The sequence below is a fragment of the Chroicocephalus ridibundus genome, chromosome 3 (genome assembly GCF_963924245.1).
Source record: "Chroicocephalus ridibundus chromosome 3, bChrRid1.1, whole genome shotgun sequence".
NCBI classification, from domain to species: domain Eukaryota; kingdom Metazoa; phylum Chordata; class Aves; order Charadriiformes; family Laridae; genus Chroicocephalus; species Chroicocephalus ridibundus.
The window spans coordinates 99471355-99494574 of NC_086286.1; the positions used below are offsets into that span (position 1 = coordinate 99471355).

At 38.8% G+C, this 23220-nt stretch overlaps 1 protein-coding gene across 1 annotated transcript in view; it reads left to right on the forward strand.

The window, feature by feature from the left end:
* EYS (eyes shut homolog) overlaps positions 1-23220 on the forward strand; it is an 884174-nt gene that overhangs the window by 485720 nt on the left and 375234 nt on the right. The window contains exons 31-32 of the mRNA XM_063330257.1: positions 2398-2522; positions 11992-12244. Coding sequence (XP_063186327.1) covers positions 2398-2522; positions 11992-12244 — 378 coding nt within the window. The remainder of the gene's footprint in view (positions 1-2397; positions 2523-11991; positions 12245-23220) is intronic.

Here is a 23220-nt window from a genome sequence, read left to right on the forward strand (position 1 = left end):
TCATTCAACAGTGGGCCCACAACTTCTCTGGTCTTCCTTTTGCATCCAATATACTTGTAGAAGCCCTTCCTGTTGAGCTTGATGTCCCTAGCCAGGTTTAATTCCAAGGTGGCCTTGGCTTTCCTTGTTTCATCCCTGCATGCTCTGGCGGCATTCTTGTAATCCTCCGAAGGGGTCAGTCCACTCTTCCACTTACTGTAAACTTCCTTCTTCCACTTGATGTTTTTCAGAAGCTCCCTGCTCAACCATGCAGGTCTCCTGCGTCCCTTGGCCGATTTCTTGCTCTTAGGGATGCGCAGATCCTGAGCTTGGGGGAAGTGGTCTTTGAATATCAATCAGCTCTCTTGAGCCCCTTTGCCTTCCAGAGCCCTAGCCCATGGGATCTCTCCAAGCAGTTTCTTGAAGAGGTCAAAGTTAGCCCTCCTGAAATCCAAGGTTGTAATTTTACTTCTTGTTGTTTTGTGTGTAGTACTCGTGATCCTGAACTCTTATCATTTCATGATCACTACAACCTAGGGTGCCCCCAACCTTAATGTCCTCTACCAATCCCTCTGTGTTTGTCAGTACCAGGTCCAGGAGTGCTCCTCTCCTTGGTGGTGCAAATTGATGTGGTATTTTCAAATGCTATTTGAGTCTCTGAAATAGCTGAAGAAATGAGAAGGTTACCACTCAGAAAAGGAGTGAATTTGGATTGGCAGGAGAACATTGGGAGTAATAGCCTTTTAGAAAGTTCCACAACTGAAGAAAGGGATTAGAAGATTCTCGTGGTTTGACGAAGATAAAGAAACAATATCTTCCAGATGCAGAAAGTGGAAATGCTTGGAATAAATTTGCTTTTGTTGCAGACAACTGCTATTCACGTATGAAAGGTCTTGCATTTCTCTGCTAACCTTCACCTTTAGAAATACGGAGACAGGATTGAGTATTTTTGGGTCTGCAAAGGCAATTAAGGGAAAGAACTTTCCACAAGGCAGAAAGTCTGAGATATCCAGCAACAGATCCACAGTTGTGATTTAGTGAAATGGAAAAGGAATAGTGGCAAGAGAGAAGTAGGAACAAGGCAGATGATTGCAGCTTTCCAAAAGCCTCCAGAGAACAAAATGAAGCATGTGGTGACAGCATGTGATACCAGAAAGGGGAAATTATTTAGCTCTGACAAATCTCTTCTGTAATGGATCATGAATTTTGTCAGCTATTCTCCCAGTAGCAGGCCCTGTACCCTTAGAATAATAGATGCACGTTCAGGATCTGTGTCTGCAGCTGCAGGCTGTTCAGGTGCAGAAGCAGCGCAGAGAGATGTAAACTGTATTCTAACAGCATCTCAGACAGCTCAAAAGCAACAACAGCAGCCGTTAGAACTAATAGCAGCCTCACAGCTGAGGTCTTTACCTGGGGCAGGCTGCACTTCTACCAGGGCATCTAAAGCAGGACTGGAGTGCAACTGGTGGGTCCATTTGACACATGCTCTGAGGCAAACGCAGGACAGGGGCAACTAGATTTGTATCAACTGAAGTCTGCTGGTTGTTTTGGGTTTTTTCGTGCTGGGAGTTTGTTTGTTTGTTTCTAAATGGAAAAATTAAATTGGAGAAATAACAAATCTGTAATGGGTGATGGGGAGTATCGTGGCAGAAGGTCTGGTGTTCTTCAAGAGCTAGCCATATTTTACAAAATGCTGGGTTTGTATTTGCCAAGCAAATGGGCTGCTTCCAGTTCAGCTTAGCCTCCGAGAAGCAAGTTCAAGGCAGGCTTAAATTACATGATCTAAAAAACAGCTTCCAGATCAGTTTTGGGCATACTTAGTTGTAAAGGAGATTTTTGTAAGATGTGTATTAACAAAAATGCCTGTAATGTGAGTATTGAAGTATAAGAGGATAGTACTCTGATGGCATTAAAAAAGAAATCTTATTGGCTCAGAAATTGTCCTCCACATTGATCTGGTACAGTAGTCTGCCTCGGAGTTTCTCTTTTAAACTTTTTCACTTTGTTTTATTTTGTGTAATTGTGACTATTTTCATCTATCTAAGCTTCCAGTTTTCCCATCAAGTCGGTTAATGAGAGAATATATTCAGGTTTCACTTCTATTTACTTACTTACGTCTCTACAGAAATAGAACTCAGCAAATATTAACTGGCCTAATAGATGTTCAGTAGAGTATAACTGTAAAGTCCATATAGTTTGGGTTGTGTTTGTTTATTGTTAAACTATTTCTTTTCTTTTTCCTATTTTAAGAAACCTCAGCCAAAAGCAGTTCATACGTATCCTATACTATATATTGACATATATGTGAGGATTGATTATAGTTACCTATAGATTTTTTTGATTGACACTCAATAAATGGATTTAGGTTTTAATAGATCCTGGATTTGGGTTGTGTTTGTTTTTTTTTTTTATTGCCAGGATGGGAAGGCCTCCATTGTGAGTTGGATGTTGATGAGTGCATATCCAACCCCTGCATACATGGCATCTGTGTTCAGAAGGACCCCAGCTTTGGTTATTCCTGTTTTTGCAAGCCTGGATTTGTGGTGAGATGCTGATGTTCGTTCTTCTCCTTCCCTTAAACTGACTATTCACTCTTGCACAGGAAATACTGTATGTAATCCTTTTCCTTGTTAACTTCACTCAGATAAAACTCAGCCTTGCTGAAAAGTGCAATATTTTAGTAACTGTTCTTTGTTTATTTTGTTTGTTTGTTTTACTAACAGGAGCTCTAATATTCTGGAGAAATAGTTACCTAATATCCACAAAAAGTGGAAAAGTGTGAGTGTATATAATGGCTTTGTCAGTCATCAGAGTACAATGGTATTTTTAAACACTAATTAGTATTTTTTTTACTTACCAATTAATATTTTTATTTCACAGACCAATTAATATTTTCACATACTAAGATAACTCATACTTGAAACTATTGCATACAGACAGATATTTTGAAAACAAGTTCCCTGAAACTAAATCAAACAATTCCTTTGAATGCTTGACCCTGTGGGCTTTGGTCCTATGTTTTATTCTCTCTGTTTATCATACCAAAAGAATCCTCTGAGGGTGGCTAAATGCCAGAGCTGTATTCATCTAAGGTTGAAATTGCCATGCTGCCACTACCTTTTTATGACAGTTCTTTCTGTAGTTAAAGATATGCAGTTGGTACCAACAATTTGAGCTTGTGCTTTACCTCGTCACATTTCAGGTTTCACTTAATAGTATCATTTAATAGTTTGGGGTTAGTAACAAGGAAAGAAAGAAGTACATTTTCTTTTAATTCTTTTTTTCTTTCGTCAGTAATTCTTATCTCTACAACTTCAAGCTTGAAATTGTTATTTGAATGCCTTTTCTTTATAAATGATGACAGTGATGCTTATTTTAATATCTACACACCATTTATTTGGTGTATTTACATCTGTAAAATAGAAGGAACAGATTATTGCAAGTAAGATTCAGATTTACCTTCATAGATTCTGTGCAACAACGTCAAGAAAGAAATGAATAACTTTTCGAATGTTACCCAGTTTCAGGGCTTCTTTCTACAGCAGAAGATTTTAGTTTACTGTCCACTAGGGAAAAACTAACCGAGCAATAAAATGGATAGAAACTTTTTTCTAAAAAGTGAAAAAAAAATCCATCTTCAGTTCTTCTCAGGCACCATATTAACTTCTGCCCTGTGCCCATTCTCTCAAGGGGATCCCCAGTACAGCTAGCAGACTTGTTAGCACATGTCAAGGAGCATAAGCGTCAAGTGGGCTGCTCCATAAAGGAGGGCAGGCCAGGAGCCAAAGATAGCAGCAAGGTATGCAGGGGCAGTGACCTTACAGGCAAGGGGTGGAGTCCCATAGTACCTGAACAAGGGTGGCAAAGAGAGACCTGTGGTGGTGGTAACCATCCAAAAAGTTCTTCCAAAAGTCCAGGAACTTCCAGGCAAGTCCATGATCACAAGGAAGATCTAAGGTTAAGCCAGGAAGTCAAGGCAGCAAGGCAAGGTCAGGATCAACAAACTGCTGGCCTTACTATAGCAGGCTTTAGCTTTATGGTAAGCTCAGTCAAAGATCAAGGGCAAGGGCCTGAGCTTAAATGCAGCTTCTGAGCTCAGGTATGAATGCGTCAGATGAGACATCTCCCATGTCTTTCTCACAGCTTAGCTCTTTTCATCTCAGGCTGATCTGAGGTTGCACAGCTGCACCGTATCAGAGCTAACCTTGAGCACAGGGAGCTAAGCCTGTGAAAGTGAAGGAAGAGACTGCAGAGATGGTTTGCAGAAAATTATGAGTCTGATCAGGGCCTTGAAAAGATTATGTTCAAGTCTAAAATACCAGAAGACTGTTGTGTTAGTGCTCTTATCACAGGACATTTCTAAGTCCTTCACACACACCCCTAAACATTCAGAGTGGAACTTGCAATTCTAATCAAACTTCATACCAAATACTTCATCATTAGTAGTAAATGAGGAAAGGGCTGCCTTCTTTGTGTGATGTAAACATGGTGGTATAAACATGGCACCAGGTAATGGAAGCCTTTATAGGCTACCTTTATAGGTAACTGAAACTGCCGTATTTTCAGGAAGTTTACATTCACTTCCAGAATAAGAGGTTTTGAGTCCCCTGAGTCTGCATTCATATTGGCCACAATCCAAAATGTGGAGAAAGGATTCAATGCAACTTCATTAACCTCCATATAACCATAAGTCTCAGAGGACTCTTTACATCTGAAACCATCAGTGTGAAAGCATCCCTTGGTTTGTATGCTTTTGGGTTTTTTTGGCTAGGCCTCACACCTGGTGTTAATTTAAATTAGAAAAAGTAGAATACTCCTGCGTTCTAGATTTAGACACTATCAGTTCCACCAACTTCTCCATTGTTCCTCACCTATTTGTTTACAGTGCAAAGTCGTCATTCTGAGATGAGCAGCTGCTTCATTTACATAAGATATCCACACAGAAAGGATTGTGTGGAGGCAGAGATTTTCTCTAAATAAAGTAAACTTTTCTCCAGTTCCTCTGGGCAATAGTAGGTGGAGGATAAAGGTCAGTTTGAGTGTGGCAGTGGATTTGTATTTCATCTCAGGTCAGTTCTCTAGTGTACCAATGCTAATGTGGCCAACTTTCACAAGCATTGTATCTGTGAAGAAAATTGAGAGGAAATGAGGAAAATTACAAAAGACTCATTGGAGTGGATTATTTGATTCTGTGAGATATCCCAAGTTCTCTCCTTCACACAGCAGCCCGTACTACAGTTAACATTTGTCCTCTTGAGAACATAACACAAAGGCATTTTATTTTTACAAATAGTTTAGTGTTTCAAAACATTCAGTGTTTCAAATGGATGATGGAATGGTTTAGATGATACACCCATGTTCATTTCAGTCAAGATCTTAATTTGTTTCAGCAAGTAAAGTAGCTTAGTAAGGTGCTTTCAAGACAATGCTGGATAGCCCAATAGTCGAGGTTGGAGGGGACCTCAGGGGATCATGTAGCCCAACTTCCTGCTCAAAGCAGGGTCAGCTACAGCAGGTTGCCCACAATCATGTCCAATTGCATTTTAAATATCTCCAAGGATAGACTCCACAACCTCTCTGGTCAACCTGTTCCAGTGCTCCGTCACCCTCACAACGAAAAAGTGTTTCCTTATATTCAGATTTTCCTGTATTTCAGCTTTTGCCCATTGCCCTTTCTCCTGTCAGTGGGCACCACTGAGGCTAGCCTACCTCTGTCTTCCTTGTAGCCTCCCATCAGGTATTAATAAACACTGATGAGAACCCAGACCCTGAGCATTCTGTTTTTCAGGTTGAACAAAATCCAGCTCTCTCAGCCTCTCCCATGTGAGAAATGCCCCAGCCTTTAATCATCTCTTTTGGCCCTTTGACGGTCTCTCTCATGTAGGTCTGTAGGTCATGTAGGTATCTGTCTTGTACTGGGAAGCCTAGAAGGGGATGTGGTACTCTAGATGTGGCCTTCCCATTGCTGAGTAGATGCGAGGGATCACCTCCTTCAACCTGTTGGCAATGGTTTTCCTAATGCAGCCCAGGATTTTACTGGTCTTCTTTCCTACAAGCGCACATCGCTGGCTCATGGAATTTGTCATCCACCAAGACCCCTAGGTCTTTGTCTGCAAAGCTGTGTCCTGGTTTGGGGTGAAGCAGAACTTTCTGTTCAGTGAGAGGCTCTGGCTCACACTTGCTGCTGTGGCAGCCAGGGTCACTGACTGGGTTGTTCACCCTGTGGAGGGGTCACACCTGTGGGGAGGAGTGGACAGGTCAAGTGACCCAAACTGACCAATAGGGCGTTCCATCCCATCTGCCACGCTCAGTAGAAAAGCTGATGGATCAAAGGGTCAGTTTGGCTCTTCTTCAATGGCTCTCTTTCTGCAATGACTGACATCTAAGGAGGACACCATCAGCTCACCTGCCTTTTGATCACGGTCAGTGTGTTCCCATTTTTCACTTAGTCCAGTCTGGAACTTCCTCAGTGCCTGCCAGTGACATCTCCCTGGGAGCTTGATGTGGTTTTGTGTATATTTGTATATATTGTATTTATTTCATTATTTCCTTTTTAATTTATTATGAACATTTCATTAAAGTAGTTTAGTTTTTTCTAAACTCATAAACCTCTTTATCTGTCTTCTTCCTCTCATTGGAGCAAGAGGTGGGGGAGAGCAGCTGTTGTCATTGGCTAATCTGGCCCAAACCAGGATAAGCTGCTTTCTGGTGTATCAGCCCTGAGCACGGACTGGTGCATGGGGTTATTCCACCCCAGTTACCAGACTTTGCATTTCTTTTTACTGTTTCCTGAGGTTCCTGTCGCCACGCTTCTCCATACCTCTTAAGGTCAGTATAAATGGCAGAAAATTCATCTGGCATATCAACCACTTCTCCGAATTTTGCATCAAGTGAAAACTTGCTGAGGGTGCACTCTGTGCTATCATCCATTACTGAAGAGCTTAAGTAGTATTGGACGTAGTACGAACTCGTGGTGTACATCATTAATGACCGACCTGCAACAGGACTTCATGCTGCTGATCACTGACCACAGCCTCTTAAACCTGGCAGTTCAGCCAGTTTTCAGCCCATCTCAGTGTCCATACATCGCCAACTGGTCCATGAGGACGTTATGACACAAAGTGTTGAAAGCATCACTAAAGTCAAGATAGACAACACCCACTGCACTCCCCTCATCTACCACGCTAGTCATCACATCACAGAGGGCTGCCAGTTTAGTAAAGCACTATTTCCCCTTCGTAGCTCCATGTAACTATTCCTAATCACCCTCTTGTCCTTCCTGTGCCTAGAAATGGTTTCCAGGTGTCATTGCTTCATCAGCTTCCCAGGAACTGAGGTGAGGCTGACTGGCCTGTAGTTCCCTGGATCTTCCTTCTTGCCTTTCTTGAAGGCAGGAGTGACATATGCTTTCTTCCAGTCACCAGGAATTTCTCCCAGTTGCAGTTACTGTTTGCCCACAACGTTGTAAAATCTGTATTTTACCATAAGGACTTGGTAGGTTGAAAATGGATTTTAATAATGCATATAATCTGTCTAAATTTACTGACAGACTATCCTAAGAAGGAAGAGACTAGCCCATAAGAATAAATACAATTTTTGTAGAGTGCTCTTTACAGGGTGCAACGGGTACAGTTGATACTTCCCCCACAGTCTGTAGCAACTGCATTCTTTTTGTCTTCAAAGGCAGGCTGGCATTCAAAACAAGGTCAGGTGATGATAAAGGATATATCAGTCGAGGGACACAGTCTTTTTATATGGAAAACAGTCAAACCTTCATGATCAAATAATCTCATTTTTTTCATGGAGTATTTATACTTATCCTACATGAACAACTGTAACAGAGGAGATAAGTTACATTATTTTTTTAGTATTTATTTTTTACCAAAAAATATCTTCTGAATGCCAAATAAAATCATCAGAGAGGAAGCTTAAGATCTGTATAAAGAAATTATTTTTTCACTTAGTCCAAAGTTCATTGGTACAAGTCAGTGTTGCATGATACTATAGAGACCAAAAATGCAAATAAGTCCAAAAACAGGGAGATAGGTTTATCCTTATTAAAATTACTTTTCTGAATGTTACCCTGGCTTAGGGAGTCTTTGAGTTGCCAGAGGTTGGAATGGTATATTTGGTGAATTATCAGATGCAAACTCTGCTTGTTTTCTTCCTGTATTCTTCCCCAAGTATTCATTAATAGCCCACTGGTGATAGAGCTAGATAGATATTTGACCCATGGGGCAGCTTTTCTCTTACTAGATAGCTTGGGCATTAACTGTACATTAACTGTACAGTATGTTGTAGAACAAGCCCTTACAGAAGAAAAAGTAACAAGCCTCTGAATTAGCTGCAATCTGAGGTGTATTGTCTCTGCTTTTATTCCTTTATTCATTTTTCCACCTTCAGTCCCTCAGATTCCACTATGTTTTGGGAAGTCCACAGCAGAGAAAGAAAACATGAAAAAAAAATGCAGAAGAATGTTTAACATGCCCATCTTCAGTATGAAAGATAAGGAGTTAGGGTCCAAACTTCTCAAGATGTGTATTTGGTAGACCCCTGACTGGTTCTGGTTCCTAACCATGAGTAAGTGGGTGGTAGAAACAGTGGAACTCCCAGAGAAATAAGTATTCAAGGAACTCCACCTGCAGTGTGTGTTAAATAAATCTTCTGTAGTCTATGTATCTAATCCTATCTGAAGTACGGATCATAAAATATGGATCATGAAGTTTCTCATAAATTTTGAGAAGAAAAGCCTAGCTAGTGGTATATGGAATAAATGTTTACTTTTTAAATGGAAACAGGAATACCTACTTTTAAATACAAATATGCAGCATCTGTCTGCATGGAAACTGCTAAAGCATTTACCGACACTTTCAAGGCTATCAAATTTATCTATGACTATTTAATCTACCCTTCATGCACAGTGGAGGTTATCCACATCTGCTTTATTTCTATGAGTCATAAAATCATAATCAAATGCTCTTCACCATTACAAGTAGCAGTAATAAAAATGCACTAATTTGTCACAGTGAAAGTCAGATTGAAACCTAAGTTTTATAGGATTAAGAAAGACTATTAGACAGAAACCTTATTCAAACTGATCATTTGTGCTATGTGTGGAATTAGAAGAGAGCAAGGAGGGAATCTTTTGTTATGAATGCATGGAAATCCAACATATAAATTGACGTGTTTTTCCATTATGCTTTGGAATACCAGTACAGTGAGTGATTTGGTAAGATACCATTAATTTACCAGATAGCTCATCCGCTTACCAAAACAAATTAAGAACTTGATTGAAACAAACATGGATGTATATAAGTCATTCCAAAAACATCAGTTTAACCTCTTACATTTTAAACACTGAATGATTTAAACTGCTTGTAAGAAAAGTAATTTTTTATGTGTCTGTATTTCTGCCTTTTTCTCTCTTGCACCTCCTATTGTTTCCGAATATTGTAGAATGGTTTGGGTTGTGAAGGACCTTAAAGATCATCTAGTTCCAGCCCCCCTGCCGTGGGCAGCGACACCTGAGGGTGCACTCAGTCACAACATCCATGTCGCCAACAAACATGTTAGATTAAATTAATAGAGTTGATAGAGATCTCAGAAAACGTAAGTTGCTTCAAGTTCTGTGTGAATAGCTAGCCAGGTAAATAAGAGAGACTAATTAAGCATCTTGTCTGAGGGAATGTGTGCAATGAGCACATGCTTATTGAGCTTTAGGGAACTTACTTGAATTTTTTTACATGTGCTCCAGTTGCAGGAGAAGCTTCAGTCAGAAATCATCTCTTCAGTGTTAAACATGACACACTTTACAGGATATTAGGCTTCAGTAGTTTATAGTATTCAAAGAACATATTGCTTCAATGCATCAATGTGATTTGCACTGAGAATTTAATTTCTGAGGCTAACATCATAATACTTCAACATCATTAAAACATTTACGGTATCAGATAAGTGATTTTCACAATATTTTCCTTGGGGATACAAGTATTATGTTAATTTTTCACCACTTCCCCGGTATTCTAAGTGCAAACAAAACCACAGAAGTGTAAAATGAGAGAGTGCATGCGTTGAAAGATTGCAAGATCTTTGTGTATTGTTTGCAGTCTAAATGCTGTTTCAGACAATAGCAAGCCTTTTCTGGATCTAGCAGGTGATTTGGGATACAATCTGAGCTGCAGAGACCTAAATTTGTATAAGTGCCTGTCTGTGCACCGAGTACCTATATTCACGTAATTCTAAACGGAGACCTAGTTGATATGGTCAGTGCAGCTTAAAGGGTTGTTTGACTGCACAGGCACCTAAAGCCTAAACCTAGGTGTCCAATGCCGTTTTGAGGTTTCCCCAGTTTTCAGCTGCCACAGAAGGCTGTGAATTTTCTGTGGATTTTGTGATACACCTGCCAACATCATCTAGCTGCCTCAGACATATGAAAGTATCCCAAAATAATTTGTTTTCCAAATGCAGTCCTGGGTCTATATTAGGGTGATTGGTTAGCTTCTGGAGCTTTCTTGATTTTATTGACTAAAAGTGTGATGTGGTTATCTAACCATAAGCACCTAATGATATTTGAAACAGTCTATAGAGTATCCACTATACCTTCATATGGCAGGTAGAATAACATAGGACCTGTGTGAAACCTACAACTCCTGGTTTGTCTGCTGGGACTCAGACAAGATACCCAGCAATTCCAAAAGTGATACTAGACACCCACATTTAAGCAGTAAATACCCTCAGAATTTGTACTAACTTTAATGTGAGTTTAGGCTCCTAGCATGCTTGCAGTTACTACATGACACCTAAATTTCAATGTGTCAGTCTTAAACATCTCCTTCTAGCTAGCATTCTTTATTTTGAAAATAGGACTTGGATGCTTAAGACATTCTAGTCACCAAAAGGTGGTTGCGGGATATTCTTGACACCTAACCACCAGTGGTTTGGGGTTTCCAAGGCCTTGTCGATATGGTTGGCCTGAAGGCTATCTCTGTCGGCAGTTGTCTAAAACAGCAGATGGCAAGAGGCAGGAAAAGAGATAAAACTGTGCTTATATTCATAGCCTGGAAATGGTGATGAAAAAAATCATGAACAAGTCCATTCAAAAAATCCATAGATTATTACCAAAGCTAATGTGTGTTGTCAGAGATGCATGTCTTTCAGCGATGGGACTGTGTGTATTTTAAATGGCTATCTAGACATGTAGGATCCTTCTAGGTTAGCTAAGTTAGCTGTATCTCTGCACATAGCCCATTAGTTCATTACAACAGAAGTGAAAATAAAATGAACCCAGGCCTGGCTTCAGCATATATTTATTTCACACTTCAATAATGCATTTAATTCACATAATTATTGCTGTGAAAGAAATGCATTCTTTCTTGCCTTTTTTACAGACCACTGAATATGAACATTTTTAATTTATTACTAGGAAGGATATTTCAGGCTTCCTGTTAGTCTTGATAAAAAATAAAAAGTGAGTGCCAGGTCCAATTTGAGACTGCCACTACATTTTTTCTTTTCCAAGAGCTGTCTGTGAACCTAATGTATTAACAAGGTGCCATGTGAAGATTTGGTAACAACAGGCAACAAATGCCGAGCTATGGTGTACAAAAAAAAAAAAAGAACGCTAACTTGACAGTCAGAACAAACTGTAGGTTTTAGATAGCTAAGTCCTCTGTTTTTGCATAACTACGTGCTAACTGAAGGTGATTATTTTTATTGCTGGTGACAATACTGTCTTTGACACTTTGCAATTACAAATCTGTGGGGAAATTATTTTTATTGATAATTTTTAATACTAAGAGGCAAAATATCATTTAGTTAAAATTTAAACTATACAACTATACTATTAAATTAGTTAAGCAATATTTTCCACATGATTAGATTTGCTTTCAGAAGCGTGGACAGCTTAATATAAGCAAATAACATCTTAGAACAAAGGAAAGCAATAATTTGAACTAACATGACTATGAAATGCAAATTGCCTTCAAAAATGGCTTTTTAAAAATTCTTTTTCAGGGACGAAGCTGTGAGCTTAATTACAATGATTGCCTTATACAGTCCTGCTCCACTGGGTTTCTTTGTGTTGATGGAATAAACAATATCACCTGTTTACCTACTATCCCCCAAAGCAAGAAAACTGTCACTGAAGTGGCTGAAGAGTTTCCTGCTGAGACTTCAGACAATGACCTTCCATCAGCCCTGGCTGTGTCTATGGAACTTTGGTCTAAACATGCTTCTCCTGGTTTTCATACAGGAGAGGTGTCCCAAGGTAAGTAGAAAAAGCTTCTGAAGTAATGCATATGTCAAGCTTCTTTCCTTGTTAGTGCTTTTTAAATGGTAAGAATATGCAAGATGTATTCATTTTCTTCTTAAGAATGTTGTTTTCTGCTTTCTCTACTGCCTTCTATTATTTTTATTTAATCCATCATCCTTTCTTAATTGCACTTAAATGTGACTGGATAATGACTCTCTTCTCTCAAAATAGTTTTTCCCAGTTTTACAAATCCAGAAAGGAAAACTGCACTGTCGCTTAGATTGCTTTTCAGTTTGCTTTGCTAGACTCTACAATTTCATATACCTCATGTTGTGTTCAGCTTGCTCTGACCCCGATGCCAATCTTCCCTTCTTCGTTGGCCGATCAGCTGCAGAAAGATAATTTGCCTTACTCCATGGTGACTTCAGTTTCCCTTTCCTTGTTCCTGTTTTTGGGAAGCTAAAAAATTGCCTATGCTGTTATCTTTAAAATATTTGAAGAAAAGTCAGCACTAACAGGAATGTAATGTTTTACTTTGAAGATTGTACCTTCATTGTGGCCTGTTCATTTTACTAAAGCTAGGTATTATACAGATAGTGTGTGTATAAGGCATTCTCTACAGTTAGTTTCAGAATTTTTTGCTTATATGCTCTTTCAAAGTAATTACTTGTATAAGAAATAAGACAGGAGTCCTGTATTTTAATTTGGGGAGCTGAGTTTTATTGAACATTTGATTTCTCTATAGACTAGTCTTTTGGGGATTTATCTAAGCTTTTGTTGCGTTCTTAATAGCTGATATTCTTTCTTGATATAAGTAATGACACTGAATGAAACGCAGTTAGTAAATGCAGTTACATCTGTGTATTTTCCAAAATATCCTGTCATCTAGTTTGCTTATGTTCTCAATGGATAAGATTTATAATTCATTTGTTTTATATTGATTCACATTAGCTGTTTGATTTCAAATATTTAATACTTCTATTCTGAGCAGTGCCACTTGTTCTGATGCTGTTCATAGAGGATTTGAAAAACAGGAAGGTTTGCAGGTGACTAAAACCGCTTCTACGCTTTTATTAAGAATATGATTTACAGAGTTGTATTTGTCTGCTACATAATACTTTGGTAAGAGTGTACAAGGTTTTGGTGGCCATGTAATTAGCTGCAGACACAGTCCAGGGCCAAAGTTTTTCACTTTTCTTTTCTCTTATGTGGTTTTTTTTTTTTTGTTGGGTTAGTGTTCTTCATTTTCTTTTTTCTTTTCTACATTTTTATCCTTAAAGGTTTGAAAAAGGCAGATCTTTTCAACTGTTGGATGCTTCTCACCACTAACTTGGCTAAACTGAGCTATGGGCTAGGAGGACTAATTGCCACTGGAGAGTCTTCAACAGTATTCAGGATAGCAACCTCATCAGATGTTCTCCCTTCACACTTTCTTGGTTCTGCTGTTCAGGTCTCAGTAAAAATAAAGTCTAATATCACACCTGTAGCATATGTGGCTACTGATATTTCCATAGATTTAAGGTCAGTACCTCTTCCCCAGCATAATTATGATACAATCTCATTTATCAGTAGTTCCTTAATGACACTTTCTGTTTTCCCTACACAAGTTGCATCGTTAGAGCAGCACCAGACTGTTGCTTTATCTGCCACAGACATGAGTTCAGTAATTAGTAACATACCGGGGGCTGAAATAGAATTAAATAATGAGTCATTACTCTCCTGTGGATTACAGTTTATAACTGATTCTACAAGTGCAGCTTCAGTTCTCTCTAGGTTGTCTCAAAAGGGTCCTGAAGAATTGTCAGGTGTGTTTTCAGCATCAGAGGAGCTGTGGAGATTACGAATTCCTTCAATAATTTCTCATTTCCCTACTAAAATACATACTTAAAACCAGATATCTTTCCTTAATTTGTTAGTTAGTCATGAAACTCAAATGCAAACATCTCTTTCTAGTGAATATCTGGCTATTACTGCTTTATCCATCAGCCAGAGACTCACAAACATCAAATCACAGTCTGCTGATTCTTTAAGTGAGTTAAGCCAAATATGTGCAACGTTCTATGACTGGAATAAAACTGATGAATTCTCAGACCAAGTTCTGCATAGCAAACAGTCCCCATCTTATGAGATGTTTTGGACGAACTCAGTGATATTTACCAGCTGGTACACGCTAATGGGAGCTACTGCTATTACTTCTGGGTGTTTATTTTCCTCATAACATAATCAGTGGAGTTCACAGAACTGTCATCCTTGCATCCCACTACAGGAAATACACACAGATCTACAACTGATAGAACTGTCTGTTCGACCTTTTCCTTCATAAGAATCAGATACTTATTTTCACTGTTTTGGTTCATATTGTCTGACTATTTTTCCTTCAAAGACCACCTCTTTATAATCATAATTTTCATCACTTACGTCCTTTAAAGAGGTAAACATAGACTTGACAAAGTGATTAACTACTATTGAGCAGTTGACAACAGAGGAAATTCAACAATTACTGGAGTCAAGACTGCATGATCCACTTACAGACATCTGTCATTCATTAAGTCAGGGTACTTCCTTAGACATTCAGCTGAGTAGTGTATTTCAAGAACTACTTTAACCCACATAGGAAATAGTAGTTCTGAGTTCAAAACACATCTACTGATAAATATAGGTGAGACTCTTAAAATATTTTCAAAAACAATCTGGGTTTTGATTTATATCTTCTGCCTACAAAAACTTCAGGTATAGACTTACAGACAGATACCCTGAAAAGTTGTCATTATTTGAATCTCCGAGTGATGAATTATCTTACTTGGTTTTATCTGCACCAGCCTCATCTGGGCAAACAGAAATTTGTAAAATGCTAGTGACAAAGTGTTTTATCTTTACATACCTGTTATCCTACTTCAAGTTCTGCCTTACAAGAACGTTAGCAATATTGTACTGAAACACATGAGGAGGAGACGCTAATGCTGTGCATGATAAGGAACAACTCCTCATGAATCTAAACACTGTCTTACCTAGACTTCACAGTGTATCTGCAGTGGATTCAGTTTCTGGCCTTTATCAGCTGATGTTATCTGTTGAGTTTCTCATTTCTATTCAGACAACTTTTTGAGGTGGTGGGGTGTTTTTATACAAAGATAAAAGTGTCTGTCAAGGTTGCCAGGTGCTTGAAAGAGATTTATTGTAATCGGGCAGCAGCCTGTTCAACGGATACAGCACCTGCTGCTGTACCTGACACAGATGGTTATTCTTCATGTTCTGCCACATAGGCAACTAGATCAATACAGAAGCAGGCTGCTATAATGCTGGCAGGTTTCACTTCTCTACCGTAAAGTTTTCAGAATTTCATAGACCGATAGAATCATTCAGGCTGGAAAAGACCCTTGGGATCATCAAGTCCAACCATCAACTCCACTCTGCAAAGTTCTCCCTTACACCATATCCCCCAACACCACATCTAAACAAGTCTTAAACACATCCAGGCGTGGGGACTCCACCACCTCCCTGGGCAGCCTATTCCAGTGTCTGACCACTCTCTCTGTGAAGAATTTTTTCCTAATGTCTAGTCTAAACTTACCCTGTTGCAGCTTGAACCCATTCCCTCTTGTTCTATCGCTAATGACCTGTGAGAAGAGACCAGCACCAACCTCTCTACAATGTCCTTTCAAGTAGTTGTAGGGAGTGATGAGGTCTCCCCCCAGCCTCCTCTTCCTCAAACTAAACAGCCCCAGCTCCTTCAATCGCTCCTCCTAAGATTTATTCTCCAGGCCCTTCACCAGCTTCGTTGCCCTCCTCTGCACTCGCTCCAGCACCTCGATATCTCTCTCATATTGAGGTGCCCAGAACTGGACACAATACTCAAGGTGTGGCCTCACCAGTGCTGAGTACAGGGGGACAACCACCTCCCTCCTTCTGCTGGTCACACTGTTTCTAATACAAGCCAGGATGCCATTGTCCCTCTTGGCCACCTGGGCACACTGCTGGCTCATGTTCAGCCGCTTGTCAATCAGAACCCCCAGGTCCTTTTCTGCCAGGCAGCTCTCCAGCCACACTTCCCCAAGCCATGCATGGGGTTGTTGTGGCCCAATTGCAGGACCCGGCACTTGGCCTTGTTGAAGCTCATACCGTTAGCATTGGCCCATCGGTCCAATCTATCCAAGTCTCTCTGTAGAGCCTCCCTATCCTCATGCAGATCAACACTCCCACTTAGCTTCGTGTCATCTGCAAATTTGCTGATGATACACTCTATGTCCTTATCAAGGTCATCAATAAAGATGTTAAACAGAAATGGTCCCAACACCAAGCCCTGAGGGACACCACTTTCGGGTGTAGCTTTCATCATACTTACATATAAATTCAGGCGGTATCTCTGTGGTTGCAGTATATAAGTATATGAGTATGATTATTAACATTTTTGAATTTAAAATAAGTATAGAGAAAAATGCGATTTTATCTCTTGAGAGAATAATTTTTATATATAATATAATTAACTTGCCACTTCTCAGTATATTCTTTGGTCCAGTCTCCAGGTATGCATTTCAGCCGTTGCTTGTGGCAAAAAATATTTTGTAAATAAATTTGCTCTGAGAAAAATAAATCTTTATAGAAAAGCTTTTATGGGACCAGAGGGAATGATCTAAGTTCTTCATCACATAGAAATGTCTGTTAGCACTCCACAGAGTTTTGTATGCAGTCTTAATTTCCCTATTCATAATATGACCATGCTCATGTTGATGTGAATTTTCTTCTAGTCACAATTAAAACAGCAGAAGAGTTTTCATCTGAGTTTTGAAACCTTTTCAACATAAAGACAGTCAAAGAAATTTTCTTTAGAGGTAATTTCCAGAGGTATCCAAAGATCTATGAAGACATGTAATAATTTGTTCACTTGGTGCCTCTGGTGTAGATTATGGAGCTCAAGCATATTCTACTACCAGCTTGAAAAGTAAGCCCAGTTTTAAAAGTGCAGGGTTATTTGGGGAAGTTGGGTCTGCACATTTACAGACCACTTCTGTAGTAATGGCTTCCTTACAGGCTATCCAGCAGCAAAAGTAAGACTAGGGAAAATGCACACCCTCTGCTGAATAAGGCAGGGAACCTAATGATAAGGGACACAAAAAAGGCCAAGGTACTTGGTGCCTTCTTCAGCTCAGCTCATTCTTTACAGGTAGACTGGCCTTTGGGAATTCCCAAGACCATTGAGAAGTTCTGGAGAAAGGAAGACTCACTCTTGAAGAGGATGAGGTGAGGGAACATGTAATAAAAAAGGGCATGTACACGTCTGTTGCACCTAATACAATGATGCTCCCACAAATGCTGAGGGAGCTGTCTCAAGCCATTGTGAAGCAACTCCTGACAATCCTGACAGTCTGACAATCTTTGAGAAGTCATGGTGATCAGAAAAGGTTTCTGGTGACTGGAAGAAAGCATATGTAACTCCTGCCTTCAAGAAAGGCAAGTAGGAAGATCCAGGGAACTACAGGCCAGTCAGCCTCACCTCAATTCCTGGGAAGCTGATGAAGCAATGTCACAGGAAGGGGGGAAAAAAAGGGTGATCAGGAATAGTCAGCATGGAGCTATGAAGGGGAAATAGTGCTTTACCAAACTGGTAGCCCTCTGTGATGAGATGACTGGCTTGGTGGATGAGGGGGGAGCAGTGGATGTTGTCTATTTTGACTTTAGTGAGGCTTTCAACACTTTCTGTCATAACGTCCTCACAGGCAGGCTGGCCATGTATGGACTAGATGAATGGACAATGAGATGGGCTGAAAACTGGCTGAACTGCCAGGGTCAAAGGGCTGTGTTCAGCCAAAGAGCATCCTGGACTACATCAGGGAAAGTTTTGAGACCAGGTCAAGGGAGCAGATTTTTTCCCCTTTGTAAAGCACCGGTGAGACCATATCTGGAGTCCTGTGTCCATTTCTGGACGCAGTACAGGAGAGACATGGACTTACTTGAGTGAGTCCAGTAAAAGGCCATGAATATGATGAAGGGATTGTAGCATCCCACATATGAGGACAGTCTGAGGGATTTGGGATTTCATAACCTTAAGAACAGAAAGCTCAGGAAGTGATCTTACCTTATCAGAGGGACCTTATAAATATTGAACCAGAGACTTCCCACTGGTGCCCACTGACAGGACAAGCAGTAATTGACACAAACTGAAATGTAGGAAATTCTTAATTTTTTTCCTTTTTTTGTGTGTTGTTTTTTTTTTTTCGTTTTTACACTGTTAAGGCAGTCAATCACTGGAACAGGTTGCCCAGAGAGACTGTGGAGTTTCCCTTCTTGGAGATGCTCAGAACTGAACTGGACAATGTCCTGTGCAACCTGTTGTAGCTCACCCTGCTGTGAGCAGGTGAGGTTGGATTAGATGATCTCCAGAGGTCCCTTCCAACCTCAGTTGTTCTGTGATTGTGTGACACCCTGTAATTATCAGGAGAGAATTGCCTTACAGACATTGTTTAAAAAGATTCCTAGTATTTACTTCCACGCAAGCATCTAGTTCGTCACCAAGGATTGGATTCATTTTACCTGTAGCTATGCATTAGTTAGTCTCAGTAAACTGTATCACTCTGTAGTAAATGAAGAGAAATGGCACCATCTGCTTTAGATGTCTGTTCTGGGACTGGATGTAAACTCTTCTCCTTTCCCCCATATATAGTGTTCTGCTTCTCTCTACTTTTGTTTTTGGCAAAGGAACTGAAGATTGTGCTGACTTTTCAGTTCGTGTTATGTGTGTGGATGGTGGAGCTCACAAAGATATCTGGGAGACAAAAGTCAGTAGAACCAGATATCAATGTTAAGAACACTTCTCAGAGAAACAGAGCTACTGCGCAGCAGCTAACTGACTTGACTTCTATTATTTATGGAGAATAGCACACATTAAACAAATACTTTACTGAAATGGGTTTTCATCCCCCTATTGCACCACGTATTCCCACTGCTTAAATGGTTTGTGTTTCAGCATGTATCATTATTTCCTTTCAGACTGCCTAACATATGAAGTGGGATCTGAAAATATGATTAACAATAGTCAAATTGGCACACTGCAAAGCTCCTTGTATGCAGTATTATTTTGCTTAAAATCTTGTGCTGCCAAATTTCAAATTTTGAAATTCACTTTCTCACATTCAGTTGTTTTTAATTAAAGACTCCTAGGAGAAAGGAAAATCTAGATCTTTAATTGTTTTTACACACTGTTTTCCATAATAATGTAATGCTTTTCCATCTTTCTCCTTAATCAAGTTCAATTATATGAAATAGTGTACGCTGAAGTTTCTGAAAAATGTTGAAATTTCACGACACCTTTGTCGTCTAATTCTGTTTCATCATACTGATTTTTATCTGCTATGTTCAGTAGAGCTGCCATCGCTCTCATGATTCCTTTAAACTTTGTCTTTTATCTGTTCTGCCAGACATTATTATTCAGCCCATTTTAGTTTCCCTGTTCTCAATAATGGTAATCATATGCTGATTTTAAACGCATCTTGTAATATCTGCTATATCAAGGAAGAAAACACTTTTTTACATAGTTAAGATGTAGGTTAGCTATGTAGGTTAGCATGGATTTTCACACAAAATGAATGCATTGAACCCTGATCCAGTACTTGCACTATATTTGTAACTGCCTGAAGCTTGAACTTGGTAACTTTCCAGAAGTCCTTTACAAGCAGTCATTCTCCCCAGCGATCTGATAAAGAACACATAGAAGTGTTAATGCAAGCCTGGCCTGCTTCTGCTTTTATTTAGGTGCAAATTGCTGCCCTGCAAGCAAAAGCATTCTGATAGCCTGTAACTTTGAAGTGCATTTTTTGCTCTGTTTGCTTTGTGCTCAGACTTCCAGGCAAGCAAGATATATAGAAAAATCTGTGGGAATTCTGTGTACCTTACTGTCATAACAAAAAAAAGGTAAACAAATGAAAATCAACCTTTCTTTTAAAAATCATACATAATGTGTTAATTTCTAAGTTTCTGTACTGGAATGAAAATGAGTACCTGAATATATTGACATGTAAAAATCTACACGTGTAAATTATATATATTGTGTATACACATACTCTGTTGTGTTGAAGTTTGTGAAATACAGTCACAAACACACTGAGTAATGTCCATACACATACGCATTCTGTACTCCTGATACAGACGCATATATTCCTACCAATATGCAACAGTTCTTGAGTTCAGTTACATTGAAAAATATTTTGTCCATTTTGAAAACGCTGACTTTTAACTTCATCAAATATTTAGCTCTCAGGTCAATAATCCTTAATATTTATCTGACTAAAATGCTATATCTGTGTAGTAAATGATGTTTCTTTTCTGTTCAAACATTGTGTAGATAAACTTTAAAAATCTTATCAACGTTTGTTAACATCATACTTTCAAATCTGTCATCTAGTATGTCATAACAATGTAGAATGACCAGAAAATTTGAGATCAATATGTGGCATACTTTCAATCAGTTTTTTATATAAATTTCTTTTGATGTAATAAAATTATGATAGTGGAGGAAAAATGATATCTCAGGTGTAATCTTATTACAGTGAAATCTGGAAGAAAAATTTGAGAAGGAATAAATTTTACTCGTTTGCAAAAATTATCACAATCTAATATGTGAACAGTCCACAATATTGTAACATCCGTGGCTCATTTATGAGAAAATGGGATTGATGAAGTGTGAAATAGTGCCAAAATATACAAAAAGTTTAAACAAGTAAATGAATGACAAATCACAGACTGTAAGGTTTAAGTCCACCCTAATGTAATGTCCAGTAAGCCTCTTAGTATTGTAACATACATAATATTAAAAATATTTGTACTGTATCTGAAGAGCATAGAAGTGGTGTTGATCAGGTGATGGGACATTTCAGCCTTCATAGAAAGTGAGGTTAAAGAAAGTCTATTATTTTAGTCCTCCTACTATGTGTCGTATAGGCTCACTATTTTACCCTTTTAATACATCTAATTTTAACAGGCTTGTAGAGTTGTGAGCAAGAGTGGATTATGCACCTCAGACCTTTGACCGGGGGGTTCGTCTTGTTTCAAGTAGCCAGTAAATCTTTGTGTGCAGTTATGGGAAACATAAAATGACTTCATAAGCCAATCCTATTTTTTCCTTTGATGTCACATGGGTCATTTTGTCATAAAGAGTGAACTGATTACTCAATACTCTTGAGATAATTATGCATGATTAACAGTAAACTGCCCTGTGGCTTGTCTTGGCCTGGCCAGCAATTTGTCACACCCTTCTTGAAGGGTACAACACATTTTTCCCTATTAGTATACAGTGTGGAGCTGGAGCAAATTCTCTCAAGTATTTGTAGCCTCTGCTCTGCTTCAGGATTTAGAGGTACCTTAAATACCTTTCTGTTACCTCCTTCCTAGCACTGCTGGTGTGTGTATAGCTAAACAGTTGATGATGAACACCTGTTAGTACAAAAGAACAAATATAATAGCTGAAGAGCTGTTGGAGCTATGCCTTTTCTGCATACCTGAATAGGTCAAGATTATACCTTCTTATTGGCTGGAAATAGCTGCTCCCCAACTAAAGGTTTTAACCTACAGCTTTCAGCATTATTTTCTATGTTGTGGGGAAAAATGGTGATTTAGCTTCTCTTAGCATGATTTTTTGGAGGCCCTTTCTTTTCTTCCAAGCTGGGCAGGTGCGATCCTCACTTACATTGTGATTTGCATTGTAGCAAATTGTCGTATATTCCAAATACCAAAGACACTCTGCATCGTAAAGTATCAAAAACATTTAATCATATGGCAGTTCAGTCACTGTGTGTATCCCGAGCAGTTTTTGTACTAGTAACTCTAAAAAAAAATAATTTGAGAATAACTGTGTTTAGAACTATTCAGTGTTCATGATTTTAGTATCACAATAAATAAGCCAGGAAAGTTTGGAGGGCATAAAACATACTGAACATACTCACTTTAGAAACGTGAATTAAAAGTCTATTCTGTCTTCCATGGTAGAAGTAGGAATGAAAGAATCAGAATATTTTTCCTTACAAAACAACAGTTCTCTTCCAATTTAGTGCTTCTGCCGTGGGTAGAAGCGTGTCTTTAAATGCTTGAGAATCTCTATGTACTTTTTGGACCAAGTATTCTCGGTTTCTCCTGATTTCCTAGTTTTCAGCCTGAATATTCAAATGTTGATGTTTTTATCCTAATTTGGAGAACTCCACGAATATTGGCAAATATCCTAGAATATAACATTTTGCCTTAATTGTGGGAGAGTCTTGGCTGTTCCTAAAAGAATACCAATATTCATGTTGCAGTTTTATTCAGTGCCCTTAATGCTCTTTTAGAACCATTAAGCAAAAAGGAGTGTTAAAAGTGTGCAGTGCAACAGCATATTTAATAGTATATTTAATTTATACTAAGAATACCTATTTCAATTAAATAACTGGGATAGAATAATATCTTAAAGGAAAACGTAAAAGAGTGATTATCTAGATTGCCTTCTATGGATCTGGTTTAAATTATCACATCTTAAAAACTGCAGGACATGGAACAGTGTAACAAATTTTCCTATTCCCTTTTTTTCTTCTTTTTGTGTACAGATATGATCACTTACATACTTGCTTTTCTTTAATCTCTTTACAGATAGTTTCCTTGGTAACCATAATTTTTTATGCATGCAGCCACTTAATATTTACATAGATGGGGATACTGGAAAAAAGTTTGACGGTCATTATACTTCAAGTTAGGATTAGGAAGTATGAGATAGCCAATATTGTGCATGTATCACATCTATTTCTGGACAGGATGGAATTCTACTTAATGAAGACTTTTAATGAATGACTTTGAATATATTTATCTTTATAAATATTGGTAAAAGTAATAGTTATTTTGTTGGTGAGAGGAATTTAATTGCTTTTACACTTTAATATAAAAGGACTCTAAGGGAAGTGGAATAGGAAACAAGAGATAGCCTGAAGTACTGGTGGTAGGGAAGGAAATCTAGATTATTTTTTTTCTGGGCATAT